General features: G+C 48.2%; 1 protein-coding gene across 3 annotated transcripts in view; it reads right to left on the reverse strand.

The window, feature by feature from the left end:
• The window catches only part of LOC140396533 (protein PALS1-like), a 181,308-nt gene that overhangs the window by 34,445 nt on the left and 130,581 nt on the right, over positions 1-16,282 (reverse strand). For all 3 annotated transcript variants that reach the window (XM_072485253.1, XM_072485263.1, XM_072485269.1), the window contains 2 exons: positions 10,735-10,812; positions 3,686-3,832 (listed from right to left, as the gene is read on the reverse strand). In XM_072485253.1, coding sequence (XP_072341354.1) covers positions 3,686-3,832; positions 10,735-10,812 — 225 coding nt within the window. The remainder of the gene's footprint in view (positions 1-3,685; positions 3,833-10,734; positions 10,813-16,282) is intronic.

Here is a 16,282-nt window from a genome sequence, read left to right on the forward strand (position 1 = left end):
AGTAGGGAGGTCGAGGGTGGCATGACAAGTGTTGGGACCACCTGAGGTGGCTGGGAGACAGATCACCGTGTAGGTGGGATGGGTGTGTAAGAGGTGCAGCAGGGGACATGAGGAGGCAGACTCACCCTGGCTGCACGAGGAAGATCATTCATCTTCTTTCAGCACTGTAGCCCTGTCCTCTAATGCAGCAACCACAGCAGTCCAGGTAGGGTTGGTGACCTTGCTTGCTAGACATGTGTCCGATCGCAGGTACAGGATGTCACGCCTCTGCTCGACATTATCCAGAGGGTTGGTGAGGACCTCTTCCGTGAAACATGGTGCTGTCTTCTAAGCAGCCATCCACCAACTGGACTTGGAACAAGTGCTGGGGAGGTGTTTAAAAGGAGCGCCCCACTGATTGCAGAGATTAGGTTTTACTGGGGTGAGCAAATCAGAGGCAAACGCCACGAGCGCGACATGAAACATGTGGATAAACTTTTGGCAAAGAGGTTGAATAGACAACATTTTCCATCAACAGTGCCGGCGGGATTCTCTTCGGTTTTCTCGCCGGCACTTTGAAAAAAATCTGAAAATTCCGCTGATTAATTGAAAAGGCTGAATTTCGACACAAAAACTCAAGAGGCGGGATACTCCAATCTCTGACGCCAAAATTGCGTTCGCCGATCGGCCAGAGAATCCCTGTTTGCGCCAAAATCGGGGGAGGTGCCGCTTTTGCGTTGCTCCGCCCCCTTGAAAACGGCATGGAACAATTATCCTATTTATTTTCATGAACCCGGTGTAATGACTGCGGACTGAGTCCAGCGCCGCCAGTCGGGTGGGAGCCGTTTTGCGGGCATGGGAGGCTTTGGTGGGGGATGGGGGCACTGGTGGGGGGTGGCGTGCCTGGTCAAAGAGGGGCAGTTTTTGGCAGGTCGGGTCCTTGTGTGGCCGGCGTCACGTTGCACGGCACGGTCTCTGCAGGCCGCCGCTGCGCGCATGCGCGGCCACGGACTTGGCAATTCTTCTGCTGGGAGCATTACGCTGCGTGCCTGCTAGCCCCCCACCAGACGGAGGATCAGTGTAGCTTTTGCGCCGTTTGTTTGGGCGTAAAACGCCACTGTTCCCACGCCGGTGTCAGCACTTAGTCTTCAAATAGGATAATCCAGCCCAAGGTATCCAATGATTCAATAGCAAGATGATTATGTAACTCGGAATAAAATCTGATGTTTTCCAGAAGGAAAGAAGCAGCAAAGAACATAACAGCGCAGTACAGGCCCTTCGGCCCTCGATGTTGCACCGACCTTTGAAACCACTCTAAAGCCCAGCTACACTATTCCCTTATCAAAGGGAATGCATATGCGTGCCATTCCTAGAGGGACCATTTTCAAATAAATCTTAACAAAATATATTTATTTGTGTGGAGCTTGTTTTAAAAAAGTGTTCAAGTGATTTATTCATATGAAATGTCAGTGTCTATGTGGAGACAAATGATAAGAAATATCGAACTAGGTCGTGGTGAAAATCGTTTGCCTTAAACTAATAGATTACTTAAAGGATGGATACACATGCACTTACAATTATTTGTATAATGAATTAAGTCCCAGTTTGTTGATGTTTTGCTTCCTTGGAAGCCAACATTGAATTGACCTAGTTTCACCAGGTCTTCGATAGATCTCCAAACAAAATGTTCAGAGTATTATAGTTAAATGTCTCGGAAAGCGTGAGCAAGATTTACAGTAAAAGAACAGAAAGTGTGATCTTTAGTTTTGCATTACTAAAGCACAGAGGTGCGTCCCATCATGTTTTGTTAGCTGTACAAAGCGTGGGATAGCAAATGCGTTTAACAGGAAGAATTTTTATGCCTCAAATGCTGCGATTTGGATGGCTGTTGAATTTCTCATTCTGGGTGCAGTCTGATAGGTATCCGTAAGACACCTGCAAAGCCTGACGGTCAAAAAGGCTAACTCTGTGTAAGTCACGACTGTGTGGGCGGCGAAGCTGCTGTGGTCTGCAGTGTGGCTGTTGCTATGCCTCAGATTGGACATGTGATCAGCCACAGCCCCTGTGAGCACGATCAGTGTCGGCAGTATCTGGATTAAAGGAGAAACATCAGAGACATCAATAGCGATAACCTGCAGATACCTTGAAGAAAACCGGAGTTCAGAGATACATTGGAACCCATCAGGAGGGAGATGATAACCTTGCATCGCAACAATATATCGAAGTCCAAGCCGTGTGTTTGGTACTTTGTGCAATAGTTTTGATACTTTGTGATAACTTTGCCTAAATCAGTAACCAGTAAGGTACAATAAAGGAGATGGTTGTGCAATAACTTAAGCATTTGAGTGTCTTTGACCCTGCATCGCTTTACCCGAATCCAAGGAGCAGCTGGGATCTGCAAAAACGGCTGGATAAGGTGAGATATGGGGTGCAATTCAATGGCCTTGTCATGACCACCATGACTTGGTGTCGGGACCGACGCTTGAAACGTCTTGTAAGATCCAAGGGAATCTTGCAAGACATTGTACGTCTTATTCAAATATATGTTCGCCAGATTCTCAATGGGCGCGCCTGTGAGACCTCACCAGGGCGCCATCTAGTACTGGTCCACACAAATGTGGACCGGATATAACAGCACCTCGGGGGTAGGGGGTGGTCTCCAAAGCCATTACAGATCTCTGAGCGATTGGGAACAGGGAAGAGTAGTAGCCTGGCATTCCCCCTGGTATCCTGGTACCTTGACACTGCAAACCTTGGCACCCCGATCTGTGAGGAGCCTTTCCTGCTGGCTAGGTTCAGCTTGCCAGCAGAAGTGCGGCCTCGGAGGAGAGAATCTCTCAGAGGCCAAAAAAAAACGGCAAAATGCCGTTGAACGGTGAGATATTTTTCAGTGTTGCAGCCGCTAAGAAACATCAGCCAAACACGCCTGAAACCAGACATAGAAATTTTAAAGGTGAATTGTGCCCATGATATTCAATTTGCTAACAAGACAAAAGCTCCATTACTAAAGAAACCTCAAAATGCTGCTTCAAAAAACACAACTGCATTTCTTCCAAGATTGTTGGAACATCAATACAAATTAGAGAATTCTGCAAAGACTGCATGCTTTCCAAATTGCTACAATGTGAAAAGATAAATACATGCATTATTTTCTTGGGTCTGTTTCCATCTGAGCAAATCCCGATCACACATTTAAGCAAAATTGGAATATAGAAATTAGAGAACCTGACTGAAGGAGCTAAATTAACACTTGTGAAAACAGTCAAATCCAGGGACGATCCAACATCCGAAATGTATTTTAATTCAACTGCCTCAGAATGGAGGGCTTACTCTTCCAAACCAGAACCCCCATGACAGCATTGATATGCTGCTTGAAATAAACTTTTGGGGATAAAGTATCAAAATGGAGAGAACCAAATAATACAACTGTGAATCCTAATTTTTAATAATTTGTCTTTAAATGTAGATCCTGACAGCGAAATTAAAATTGTAGTATTGTGCAATTTTAACCAAGAACTTTTTTAAAGCAAGCAGTTCATTTTCTTAAACTTTCCTCACTTGTAGTCATTGTTGCACAATAAGGCACATTAACTTATGACAATAAGTTCAGGTAAAGTCTCAGCATTTATCCTAGACTATTCAGTTGTTGTAGCATCGCATGTCAAGGTGAAATGTATATAAAATGTGAGCAGAACTTGATACTCACAAGGGGGATATCACGTGCTTTTTCAATGCGAACAATTTTCACAGTCTCTCCTCCATATTCTGCTACTCTCTCATATGCATGTTCTTCAGTTGTTGGTTCTAACAGCATTTCTTGCTGTGCCACTCCATCATGGGCTCGAAGCAGTGCCTGGAACAGAGGTCAAAGAAGCTCAAAGCTGGAATTGAACCCGGGTCGCTGGCTCTGTGAGGCAGCAGTGCTAACCACTGTGCCGCCCGTGCCAAGATGTAATACCTCCACGTAGCTGTGCTCAATCTATTTGCATGAAGCAAGCATGGCAAAATTTCTGTGGCCAATAATTCAGAATTTTTGGGGGTCCATAGAAAGATGCAGGTTGAGTATCCTTTAGCCAAAACCCTTGAGCGCTGATTGCTTTTTGGGTTTCAAATAATTTGAGTTTTCGGATCTACCATATAAACGGTAGGTCTAGGCCTACTTACTTTTCAATATTATCAGCCTGGGTTAGCTATAATTTACAAATATTAGTTTGTTTCCACATTTGCCAACTCTCTCACATTCTACTTCTTACATGTCAACAGTTTTTAGACCTGTAATATATCATGTTGCTTTATTAACATACAACTAACTGCATAACCGTTCAAACAAATATTCATTTTCTGGATGCTTACAGTTTTCAAATGTATGGATAGAGGACATTCAATCTTTATATTTTTTTATTATTTAAAAAAATAATCTTTATTAAGGTTTTCATAAAATATCAATAACAAAATGAAAAAAGAATCCAACAGGGTTAAGTACAAAACACAGTCTAGAAAAGCAACCCTCCATACCCCCCTCCCCCCTGTACATAAATAATAAATTAACATTAACACCCCGACTTAACACAACAGGTATATACACCTTCTCAGACCCTTCAGTGTAAATAACAAAAACAAAAATAAAGTAACCCCCCCCCCCCCCCCCCCCAAAAGTTGCTGCTGCCATTGCCCAATTAAGGGCTGTTTAGCACAGGGCTAAATCGCTGGCTTTGAAAGCAGACCAAGGTAGGCCAGCAGCACGGTTCAATTCCCGTACCAGCCTCCCCGAACAGGCGCCGGAATGTGGCGTCTAGGGGCTTTTCACAGTAACTTCATTTGAAGCCTACTTGTGACAATAAGCGGTTTTCATTCATTTCATTTTCATTTCATGTCTACCGTTCTGCCAGGAAGTCGAAGAACGGTTGCCACTGCCTAAAGAGCCCTTGTACCGACCCTCTCAAGGTGAATTTCATCCTCTCCAATTTAATGAACCCTGCCATATCCCTGATCCAGGATTCCACGCTTGGGCGGCCTCGGATCCTTCCACTGAAGAAGAATCCTTCGCCGGGCTATCAAGGACGCAAAGGCCAGAATACCGGCCTCTTTCGCCTCCTGCACTCCCGGCTCCTCTGCCACCCCAAATATTGCGAGCCCCCAGCCCGGTTTGACCCTGGATCCTACCACCCTCGACACCGTCCTCGCTACGCCCTTCCAAAATTCCTCCAGCGCTGGGCATGCAAAGAACATATGGGTGTGATTTGCTGGGCTCCCTGAGCACCTAACACACCTGTCCTCACCCCCAAAAAACCGGCCCTCTCCTTGTCCCGGTCATGTGTGCCCTGTGCAGCACCTTAAACTGTATGAGGCTGAGCCTCGCGCACGAAGAGGAAGAATTCACCCTCCCTAGGGCATCTGCCCACGTCCCTTCCTCAATCTCCTCTCCCAATTCCTCCTCCCACTTACCTTTCACCTCCACCACCGAGGCCTCCTCCTCCTGCATCACCTGGCAAGCTTCCGAGATCTTCCCCACTCCCACCCTCCCCCCCGAGAGCACCCTGTCCTGTACTGTGTGTGGCAGTAGCCGCGGGAATTCCACCACCTGCCGTCTGGCAAACGCCCTTACCTGTAAGTACCTGAAGGTGTTCCCCAGGGGGAGCCCGTCCTTCTCCTTCAGCTCACCCAGGCTCGCGAACCTTCCGTCCACAAACAGGTCCCCCAACTTTTGTATCCCTGCCCTGTGCCACCCCGAAAACCCTCCACCTGTTCTCCCTGGGGCGAACCGGTGGTTCCCCCGTATTGGGGTCCACGCCGAGGCCCCAACTTCCCCCTACCCGCCAAGGAGAGAGGCAACGCATCCCACCTCTTGAACTCCTCCTCCATTTGCTCCACCAGCCTTGTAAAATTAAGTCTATGCAGGGCCCCCCCAGCTCCTGGCCACCTGGACCCCCAAATACTTGAAGCTCCTCTCCGCCCTTTTTAGTGGGAGCTCGCCAATCCCCCTCTCCTGGTCCCCTGGGTGAACCACGAACAGCTTGCTCTTCCCCATGTTGAGCTTGTACCCCGAAAAGTCCCCGAGTTCCCTAAGAATCCTCATTACCTCCGGGATTCCCCCCCACCGGGTCCGCCACATACAGCAGCAGGTCGTCCGCATAGAGCGACACCCTATGCTCCTCCCCACCCCGCACCAACCCCCTCTAGTTCCTTGACTCCCTCAGTGCCATAGCCAGGGGTTCAATCGCCAATGCAAAGAGCGGGGGGGGGGGGGACGGGGGGACGACACAGGGGACACCCCTGCCTCGTCCCTCGGTGCAACCGAAAGTACTCGGACCTCCTCCTGTTTGTGGCCACACTCACCATCGGGACCTCATACAACAGCCTAACCCACCTGACAAACCCCTCCCCAAACCCGAACCTCTTCAGCACCTCCCACAGGTACCCCACTCTACCCTATCGAAGGCTTTCTCAGCGTCTATCACCACCACTATCTCCGCCTCCCCCTCCCTCGCCGGCATCATGATAACGTTCAAAAGCCTCCGCACATTCGCGTTCAACTGCCTCCCTTTCACAAACCCTGTCTGGTCTTCATAGATGATCTGCGGCACACAATCCTCAATCCTCATGGCTAAGACCTTCGCCAGCACCTTGGCATCTACATTTAGCAAGGAAATCGGTCTGTAAGACCCACACTGCAGGGGATCCTTGTCCCGCTTCAGTATCAAGGAGATCAGTGCCCGGGACATCATCGGGGGCAAAGCCCCCCCCTCCCTTGCCTCATTGAAGGTCCTGACTAGCAACGGGCCCAACAGGTCCATATATTTTTTATAGAATTCCACCGGTAACCGTCCAGCCCCGGTGCCTTCCCCGCCTGCATGCTTCCTATTCCTTTGGTCAGCTCCTCCAGCCCAATCGGGGCCCCCAATCCCGCCACCAGGCCCTCTTCCACCTTTGGAAACCTCAATTGGTCCAGGAAGCAGCCCATCCCTCCCTTCTCCCGTGGGGGCTCGGATCGGTACAATTATTCGTAAAAGTCCCTGAAGACCGCATTGATGCCAACCCCACTCCGCACCACACTCCCTCGATCTCCCTAGCTGCGTCCCGCTTCCGAAGCTGATGCGCCAGCATCCGGCTTGCCTTTTCCCCATACTCTTAAATCGCCCCCTGGGCCTTCCTCCACTGCAGCTCCGCCTTCCTGGTGGTCACCAGGTCGAATTCGGCCTGGAGGCTGCGCCTCTTCCTCAACAATCCTTCCTCGGGCACCTCCGCATACCTCCCGTCTGCCCTCACCATCTCCCCCACCAGCCTCTCCCTCTCCCCCCTGCTCCTTGTGGGCTCTAATGGAGATCAGCTCTCCCCTCACCACCGCCTTCAGCGCCTCCCAGTCCATCCCCACTCAGACCTCCCCATCGTCGTTGGTCTCCAAGTACCTCTGCATACTTCCTCGGACCCGCTCGCTCACCTCCTCGTCCGCCAACAGCCCCACCTCCAAGCACCACAGCGGGCGCTGGTCCCTCTCCTCCCCCATCTCCAAGTCCACCCAATGCGGGGTGTGGTCCGAAATGGCTATTGCCGAATACTCAGTATCCTCTACTCTCGCTATCAGTGCCCTACTCAAAATGAAAAAGTCGATTCGGGAATAAGCCTTATGGACATGTGAGAAGAATGAAAATTCCTTAGCCCCCGGCCTTGCAAATCTCCAAGGGTCCACCCCTCCCATCTGGTCCATAAACCCCCTCAGCACTCTAGCCGCTGCCGGCTTCCTACCCGTCCTAGACCTGGAGCGATCCAGTGCCGGATCCAGTACCGTGTTAAAGTCTCCCCCCATTATCAGGCCCCCCACTTCCAAGTGTGGGATCCGACCCAATATATGCCGCATAAAACCCGCATCGTCCCAATTCGGGGCATACACATTGACCAGTACCACCCTCTCTCCCTGCAGCTTACCACTTACCATTACGTACCTACCGCCATTATCTGCCACAATGCTTGACGCCTCGAATGACACCTTCTTTCCCACCAAGGTGGCCACCCCTCGATTTTTGGCATCCAGCCCAGAGTGATAAATGTGACCTACCCACCCTTTCCTCAATCTTACCTGGTCTGCCACCTTCAGGTGTGTCTCCTGGAGCATAACCACATCCGCCTTGAGCCCCTTCAGGTGCGTGAACACGCGGGCCCGCTTAACCGGCCCATTCAGTCCCCTTACATTCCAGGTTATCAGCCGGATCAGGGGGCTACCCGCCCCCCTCCCCTGCCGACTAGCCATGACCCCTCCTCGGCCAGCCACGCGCCCGCACCCCACACCCAGCCCGTTCCCCACAGCGGCATACCCCCGTCTCGACCCCCCCACTCGCTCCAGCTCCCCCTTGACCATAGCAGCAGCAACTCGATCTCTCCCCCCCCCCCCCCCCCCCCCCCGGGCTAGGACCCATCCTAGCTGATTTACTCCCCCCATTGCACTTCCGCAAGTCAGCTGACTTTTGCTGACCCCGGCCACTCCCGCCTCTCCTTCGACTCCTCCCATTGTGTGACGCACCCTCCTCTCCAGTTCCCCATCCATAGGCTCTCCCCCTCCCCTTCTAAGCACGGGGAACAACCCTCGCTTCCCCGCCCCAGCCCCGCCTCCTCCAGTCTTCAGCGCGGCTAAAAGCCTGCGCTTTCCACCTACCCGGCCCCGCCACCTCTGACGCAGCTCCTTTTACAGGCCCAGTCCCCTCACCCCTGACTCGGGCCTCCCCCTCCCCCGCGGGGCCTCATCTCACCGCCGTCCACCACCCCTGTTCCGTTTACCTACCCCCCTCCAAGAGCCCCCCCCCGACCAACCCAACCAAAAAAGTGCCCAACCTGCCCCAACCACCCTCACCGACCCGAAAGAGAAAAACACAGAAAAAGAAACCAGGAGCAAAGCAAAGGCCCCCTCCCCCCCCCTCAAAAAACAATTAAAAAATAAGCTATCAACCGCAGTCCCCAATCGCCCATCCCGACCCTCAATCTGTGTCCAACTTCTCGGCCTGAACAAAGGCCCACGCCTCCTCCGGAGACTCAAAATAATGGTGCCGGTCCTTGTAGGTGACCCCCAGTCGCGCCGGCTGCAACACGCCAAACTTCACCTCCTTCCTGTGCAGCACCGCCTTCGCTCGATTGTACCCGGCCCTCCTCTTCGCCACCTCCGCACTCCAGTCCTGGTATATTCGAACCTCCGCATTCTCCCACCTGCTGCTCCTCTCCTTTTTTGGCCCACCTGAGCACACACTCCCGTTCGATGAACTGATGGAACCTCACCAGCACCGACGCGGAGGCTCGTTAGCCTTGGGCCTCCTCGCCAGCACTTTAGGGGCCCCTTCCAGCTCCAGGGGCTCCTGGAAGGACCCCGCTCCCATCAGCGAGTTCAACATGGTGACCACATAGACCCCCACATCCGGCCCCTCCAGGAGGCCCAGAATCCGCAGATTCTTCCGCCTCAACCGATTCTCCATCTCCTCGAACCGCTCCTGCCATTTCTTGTGGAGCGCCTCGTGCGCCTCCACCTTTACCGCCAGGCCTAAGATCTCGACCTCGTTGTCGGAGATCTTTTGTCGAGCCTCTCGGATCGCCACCCCCTGGGCCGTCTGTGTCTCCAGCAGCTTATCAATAGAAGCCTTCATCGGCTCTAGCAGGTCCGCTTTAATCTCTCTGAAGCAGCGCTGGATACCCTCCTGCTGCTCCTCCGCCCACTGCATCCACGCTGCTTGGTCTCCGCCCGCCGCCATTTTGTTCTTCTTCCCTCGCACCTTTTTCAGGTCCACCACCACCTTTTTAGTCGCCCCGCTCCTAAGTAGAAGCCATATACTGACGGGGAGCCGTTATAATCTCCTTCCCACACCGGGAAACGTCGAAAAAGTGCCGTTGGGGGCCCCGAAAAGAGCCCAAAAGTCAGTTTTTGCGGGAGCCGCCAAATGTGCGACTTAGCTCCGCATAGCCTCAACCGGAAGTCCATTCAATCTTTATATTGATAGACCCGACTATAGATGTATGTGTGAGCAATTCACAAGCTTGTTGAGTACCACTCTTTATAGCAACCATTCTTAATAAAATAAAATATCACAATATGTTAAGTCTGAGAGTAGCGTACTCTTCCACAGAGGGTGCCTGGAACTCGCTGCCGGAGGAGGTGGTGGAAGCAGGGATGATAGTGACATTTAAGGGGCATCTTGACAAATACATGAGTAGGATGGGAATAGAGGGATAGGGACCCAGGAAGTGTAGAAGATTTTAGTTTAGACGGGCAGCATGGTCGGCACAGGCTTAGAGGGCTGAAGGGCCTGTTCCTGTGCTGTGCTTTTCTTTGTTCTTTGTGTCTAGCTTTCTAGATGTCTTCAGACATCCACACGTCAAATCATTAGAGAACAATTGGATGAGTAAATCTGATAAATAAATCTCCTCTCCGTAACATCTGTTCCTATACAATTAATTGAAATTAGCTGCATTTTTAACAAGAAAACCTCAATTGTAACAAAAGCCTACAAGGACATTAACTCCTGAAAAGGATTTTTTTCGATGCACTTGGCTCCCAAAATATCTCGAGATCTCCTATTATGCAACTTGATCATTTGTGAAAGCCATATCTGTCAAGCCAGTAGTAGTTGTTACATTGTATATGTTAGTTGAAAAGAAATTCAATTTGTAGTTCAAATTACATTTCTCTATTTCAGTTTTAACTGCTTATTTATCAGTTTTTTAAAAAAATAAACAGAATATGGGATGCAGGAATAGACAAAAAATAACTAAAGTGCATACTTCAAAGTGTGGTGAAGCAAGTAGAGCACCGAGTTCCTGTCCATCCTTCTGGTGGCTAATGGTCAAAATCTTCTGCACCTTAAAAGAAAAAGGATAGCAATGAACAGTAATTGTGCATGCACACAATAGGTCACAATTTCAATAAAGGCTGTAACAAAGCGTGGCCTCTTTCTACATGCTTTCATTATGACATCTGGATTTTGCAGAAGATTTGGAATCTTTCCCAGCTAGCTGCCAGACTGTGGGAGGGCCTGCAGCTAGGAAATCTGATCCTGAGCACCAATATAATTGAAAACCCTGTGAAATTGTTAACAGGATACAAGTACAACAGGCAAAAAAAAAAGGTTACATATTATAACTATGCTTACCAGTCAACTACCGGTCAGTGTTCAAAGTTATCGTACAAAAACGTGCTGTCGCAATGCCCTAATAAGTCAACAGCAAATATCACATCCCCATTTCCCAGTTAACAAATGCTGAGACAGTGATGAGACTAAAAAAAAACACCTCTAACTGCTTCAGTTCTGCGAGAAAACCTGGCAGTTCTATATTCTCCTCAGGGAGTCTGTTTGATGTTATATTCTGGGCGTATCTTCTTTTGATCAATTATAAAGAACACCATGCAGCAGTGCTGTTGAATTTGCAAACTTAAGTTCTGAGGGAGAATGGAATTTGATGCTTGGCAGCCACAATTATCAGCAATGCACATCTTTAATTCCAAGTCAGATTCTTGATGATCAATAACAACAGCATTTTACAAAACTTTATTTTAGAGTCACCTATAGGGCATAGGATCTCCTGAACCATTTACTTGTAGTTGGTTCTCTTCTTTTCCCCTAACTGGGAAGAAATCTATAGATGTAAGCAAATAATGAGAGATAAAAACAAAATGAGGAGACAAAATGGGATAATGGCTGAGGAGCTGAACAGGTTTTTTGGGTCAGTCTTCACAGTGGAGGACACAAATAACATGCCAGTGACTGATGGAAATAAAGATATGATAGGTGAGGACCTTGAGATGATTGTAATCACTAAGGAGGCAGTATTGGGCAAGCTAATGGGGCTAAAGGTAGACAAGTCTCCTGGCCCTGATGGGACGCATCCCAGAGTGTTAAAAGAGATGGCTAGGGAAATTGTAAACACACTAGTGATAATTTATCAAAATTCACTAGACTCTGGAGTGGTCCCAGAGGATTGGAAAGTAGCAAACGTGACACCACGTTTAAAAAAGGAGGTCGGCAGAAAGCGGGTAATTATAGGCCGGTAAGCTTAACTTCGGTTGTAGGGAAAATGCTGGAATCTATCATTAAGGAGGAAATAGCGGGGCACCTGGAGGGAAATTGTCCCATTGGGCAGACGCAGCATGGGTTCATAAAGGGTAGGTCGTGTCTGACTAATTTGGTAGAATCTTTTGAGGACGTTGCCAGTGCAGTAGATAACGGGGAGCCAATGGAGGTGGTATATCTGGATTTCCAGAAAGCTTTTGACAAGGTGCCACACAAAAGGTTGCTGCATAAACTAAAGATGCATGGTATTGAGGGTAAAGTGGTAGCATGGGTAGAGGATTGGTTAACTAACAGAAAGCAGAGAGTGGGGATAAATGTGTGTTTCTCTGGTTGGCAACCTGTAACTAGTGGGGTCCCTCAAGGATCAGTGTTGGGGCCGCAGTTGTTCACAATTTACATAGACGATTTGGAATTGGGGACCAAGTGTAATGTGGCAAAGTTTGCAGACGACACTAAGGTGAGTGGTAAAGCAAAAAGTGCAGAGGATACTGGAAGTCTGCAGAAGGATTTGGAAGTCTGCAGAAGGTTAGGTGAATGGGCTAGGGTCTGGCAGATGGAATTCAATGTTGCCAAGTGTGAGGCTATCCATTTTGGGAGTAATAACAGCAGAATGGATTATTATTTAAATGGTAAGATGTTAAAACATGCTGCTGTGCAGAGGGACCTGGGTGTGCTGGTGCACGAGTCGCAAAAAGTTGGTGTGCAGGTGTAACAGGTGATTAAGGAGGCTAATCGAGTTTTGTCTTTCATTGCTAGAGGGATGGAGTTCAAGACTAGGGAGGTTATGCTGCAATTGTATACGGTATTGGTGAGGCCACATCTGGAGTAGTGTGTTCAGTTTTGGTCTCCTTACCTGAGAGAGGACATATTGGCACTGGAGGGAGTGCAGAGGAGATTCACTAGGTTGATCCCAGAGTTGAGGGGATTAGATTATGACGAGAGGTTGAGTAGACTGGGACTGTACTCATTGGCGTTTAGAAGGATGCGGGGGGATCTTATGGAAACATATAAAATTATGAAGGGAATAGATAGGATAGATGCGGGTAGGTTGTTTCCACTGGTCGGGGAAAGCAGAACTAGGGGGCATAGCCTCAAAATAAGGGGAAGTAGATTTAGGACCGAGTTTAGGAGGAACTTCTTCACCCAAAGGGTTGTGAATCTCTGGAATTCCTTGCCCAGTGAAGCAGTTGAGGTTCCTTCTTTAAACGTTTTTAAGAAAAAGATAGATACCTTTCTAAAGAATAAAGGGATTCGGGGATATGGTGTACGGGCCGGAGAGTGGAGCTGAGTCCACAAAGATCAGCCATGATCTCATTGAATGGCGGAGCAGGCTCGAGGGGCCAGATGGCCTACTCCTGTTCCTAGTTCTTATGTTCTAAATAACAATGCAAGACATTTTTTGTTCTTGGGACACTGGAAAAGTCACATTTATTGCTGATCCTGCAATGAGAAAGTGATATGAACCTTCCCCTTGAACCATCCTAATCAGAGCCATTAGGACTCCTTTGTCTACTTTATCTAAACCAGTCACACTGGACTTGTCTATCCATTCTGCTAGCCTTTGTGCTGGTGCAGTCAATTGGCATCATCTTGAGGTTTGGCATCATCGACAAATAGTGAAATTTACATCTATATTCTGATATCCAAATCATTTATATTATCAAATGCATACCAAAAAAACAGTTGTACGAGCGTTGACCGTGGGGAAAATTGGCATCTATTATCCTACAGTCTGAGATGCAACCATTTATGAGATGCTGCTTTCTGCCCTTAAATTAATTTTTGTCCAAGCTGTTACTGATCCTCCTATTCCAGGAGCCAGGATTTTGTTAACCAGCCTGTTATGTGGCAGTTTGTCAAACACTTTCTTTAAATCCATATAGACAATATCCACTGCATTCCCTTCATGAACCTTCTCTAATACTTTGTCAATAAATTAGGTAAAGGCGTTCAAACTTCTCCAAGTGTCTGGACTATTGTTCCTGAAACCTTACCCACCACTGATATTAAACTGAACAGCCTGTAGTTACGAGGAATGTCCTTACAGCCTTGCTTGAATGAGGGCATCACATTTGCCACTTTCCAATCTACTGGCATCTCCCCGTATCTCTGAAGATTATGGCAAGCTCTTCCACCATCTCTACCCCCACTTCCCTCAGCAGTCTGGGATGCAAGTCACCCAGACCGAGTGACATCCATTCTAAATATAGACAGCCTTTCCCGTATATCTTACCAATCAGTTTTCATCCCATCCATTATCTCTACTATCTTTGCTTCGATTGATATTTGTCAATGTCCTCTTCCTTAGTATACAACTATTCAAGGTAATAATTCAATGTGCAAACATTTCTTGCACCACTTCCCTACAGTCAGAAGGTTAACCAACCAGGTTAACATTGACAACGGCAGCAAATACAAACTAAATTGTTATCACCTTGATCAAGAAAACCCCAAAAATCTTCCTTCACCTTCGATAATACTGCCCTCCTACTATCAAAATCTTTGGGATCACTTATTATTGGGGTGGAGTGGATGGCAGTTGTGCAAGGAGAGCGTACATATTGTCATCCTCGGGATATCGTAATTATACGAGACTGGCTGGATGGACCAGGCTTATTGACATAGAATCCCTACAATGCACAAGGAGGCCATTCAGCCCATCGGGTCAGCACCTACCCTCCGAAAGAGCACCCTACCCAGGAACAATCCACCACCTTATCCCATAACTCCACCTAACCGTTGGAAACTAAGGGGCTATTTAGTATGGCCAATTTACCTAACCTGAACATCTTTGGACTGTGGGAGGAAACCAGAGAACCTGGAGGAAACCCATGCAGACAAGGGATAACTTGCAAACTCCACATAGTCACCCGAGGTCAGAAGCGAACCTGGGTCTCTGGGGCTCTGAGGCTGCAGTGCCACCCTCATTCTTTCCGTCATTTTATGTATGTTCTTATGCACCCATGGGATCAAAGTTAAACAGGATCACCTCTCAAAATTGTGCCTATAAGAGTTGGGCAGTGGCAGAAGCTTATATCACTCTTCGTCCTGAATAGGATCCACCCCACCTCTAATGTACATGCCAGTAGAAGACTGCTGGGTTTCCTTTTATGTTGACTGTCATTCTAGTCTCATTCTCTCGTTGCCAGTCATATTTTCCTCTTCACTTCCCCTCTTAACCTATTGTATCTTGCTTGGCTCTTGATTGAAAAATTCACCTCGTATCCTCTTTTTTTGTTTCGTCACATTTTCTAGCTCCACATTAACCCAGGAGCCCAGGCTTTGGTTCCTCTGGCTTTCCCTCTTGTTGGAACATACCTAGCCTGTAGCTGCAAAGTTGCTTCCTTTAAAATCTCCCATAGTTCCATTAGTTTTTCTTGCCAACTATGGTTCCATTTTACCGTGGCAAGATCCCATCTCATACCACTGAAGTTTGCCCTCTTGCAATTTTGAAATTCTACTTTTCACCATTACTAATCAATCCTTACGACATGATGATCACCCCTCCTTTGCACAACCACCTGACCCAGAAATGTCTCCTTCTTATGGAGAACATAATGGTCAAGGAAGTTCTCCTAAACACATTTCAGGAAATTCCTCCCCCTTCTCATCCTTTAGTCTACATTATCCCAATCAATATTTGGTTAATGTCCTCCAATCACCGCTCTCTAGATCTTGCATATCTCTGCGATTGCTCTGCGGTTTTATGGATGCTGTCCTTGCCCTCTCAAGGACAACTTAACTTTCCAGCACTACAAGCTCTTCATTAACCAGTACTACCATCCCACCTCCCTTATCTTTCGGAATACTGTATTTGTGAATATTAACCTTCCAGTCCTCACCATTTTTAAACCGCATTTCTGTTTTTGCCACATCATATTCCCACACAGCTATTTGTGCTCATCTTACCAACTTCATTTCCAACACTCTGTGTTAACATGCATGCATTCAAACAGTACTTCACTCATGGTCCTTTTTGATTTTTCAAAGTTCATTCATGAGATGTGAGCATCACTGGCAAGGCCACATTCGTTACCGAACACTAATTTCATAGAATTTACAGTACAAAAGGAAGCCATTCGGCCCATCGAGTCTGCACCAGCCCTTGGAAAGTGCACCCTACCCAAGCCCACACCCCCACCCTCCCCGTAACCCCACCCAACCTTTTTTAACACTAAGGGCAATTTAGCATGGTCAATCCACCTAACCTGCATATCTTTGGACTGTGGGAGGAAACTGGAGCACCCGGGAGGAAACCCACG

This window comes from Scyliorhinus torazame, chromosome 2 (genome assembly GCF_047496885.1).
Source record: "Scyliorhinus torazame isolate Kashiwa2021f chromosome 2, sScyTor2.1, whole genome shotgun sequence".
NCBI lineage: Eukaryota > Metazoa > Chordata > Chondrichthyes > Carcharhiniformes > Scyliorhinidae > Scyliorhinus > Scyliorhinus torazame.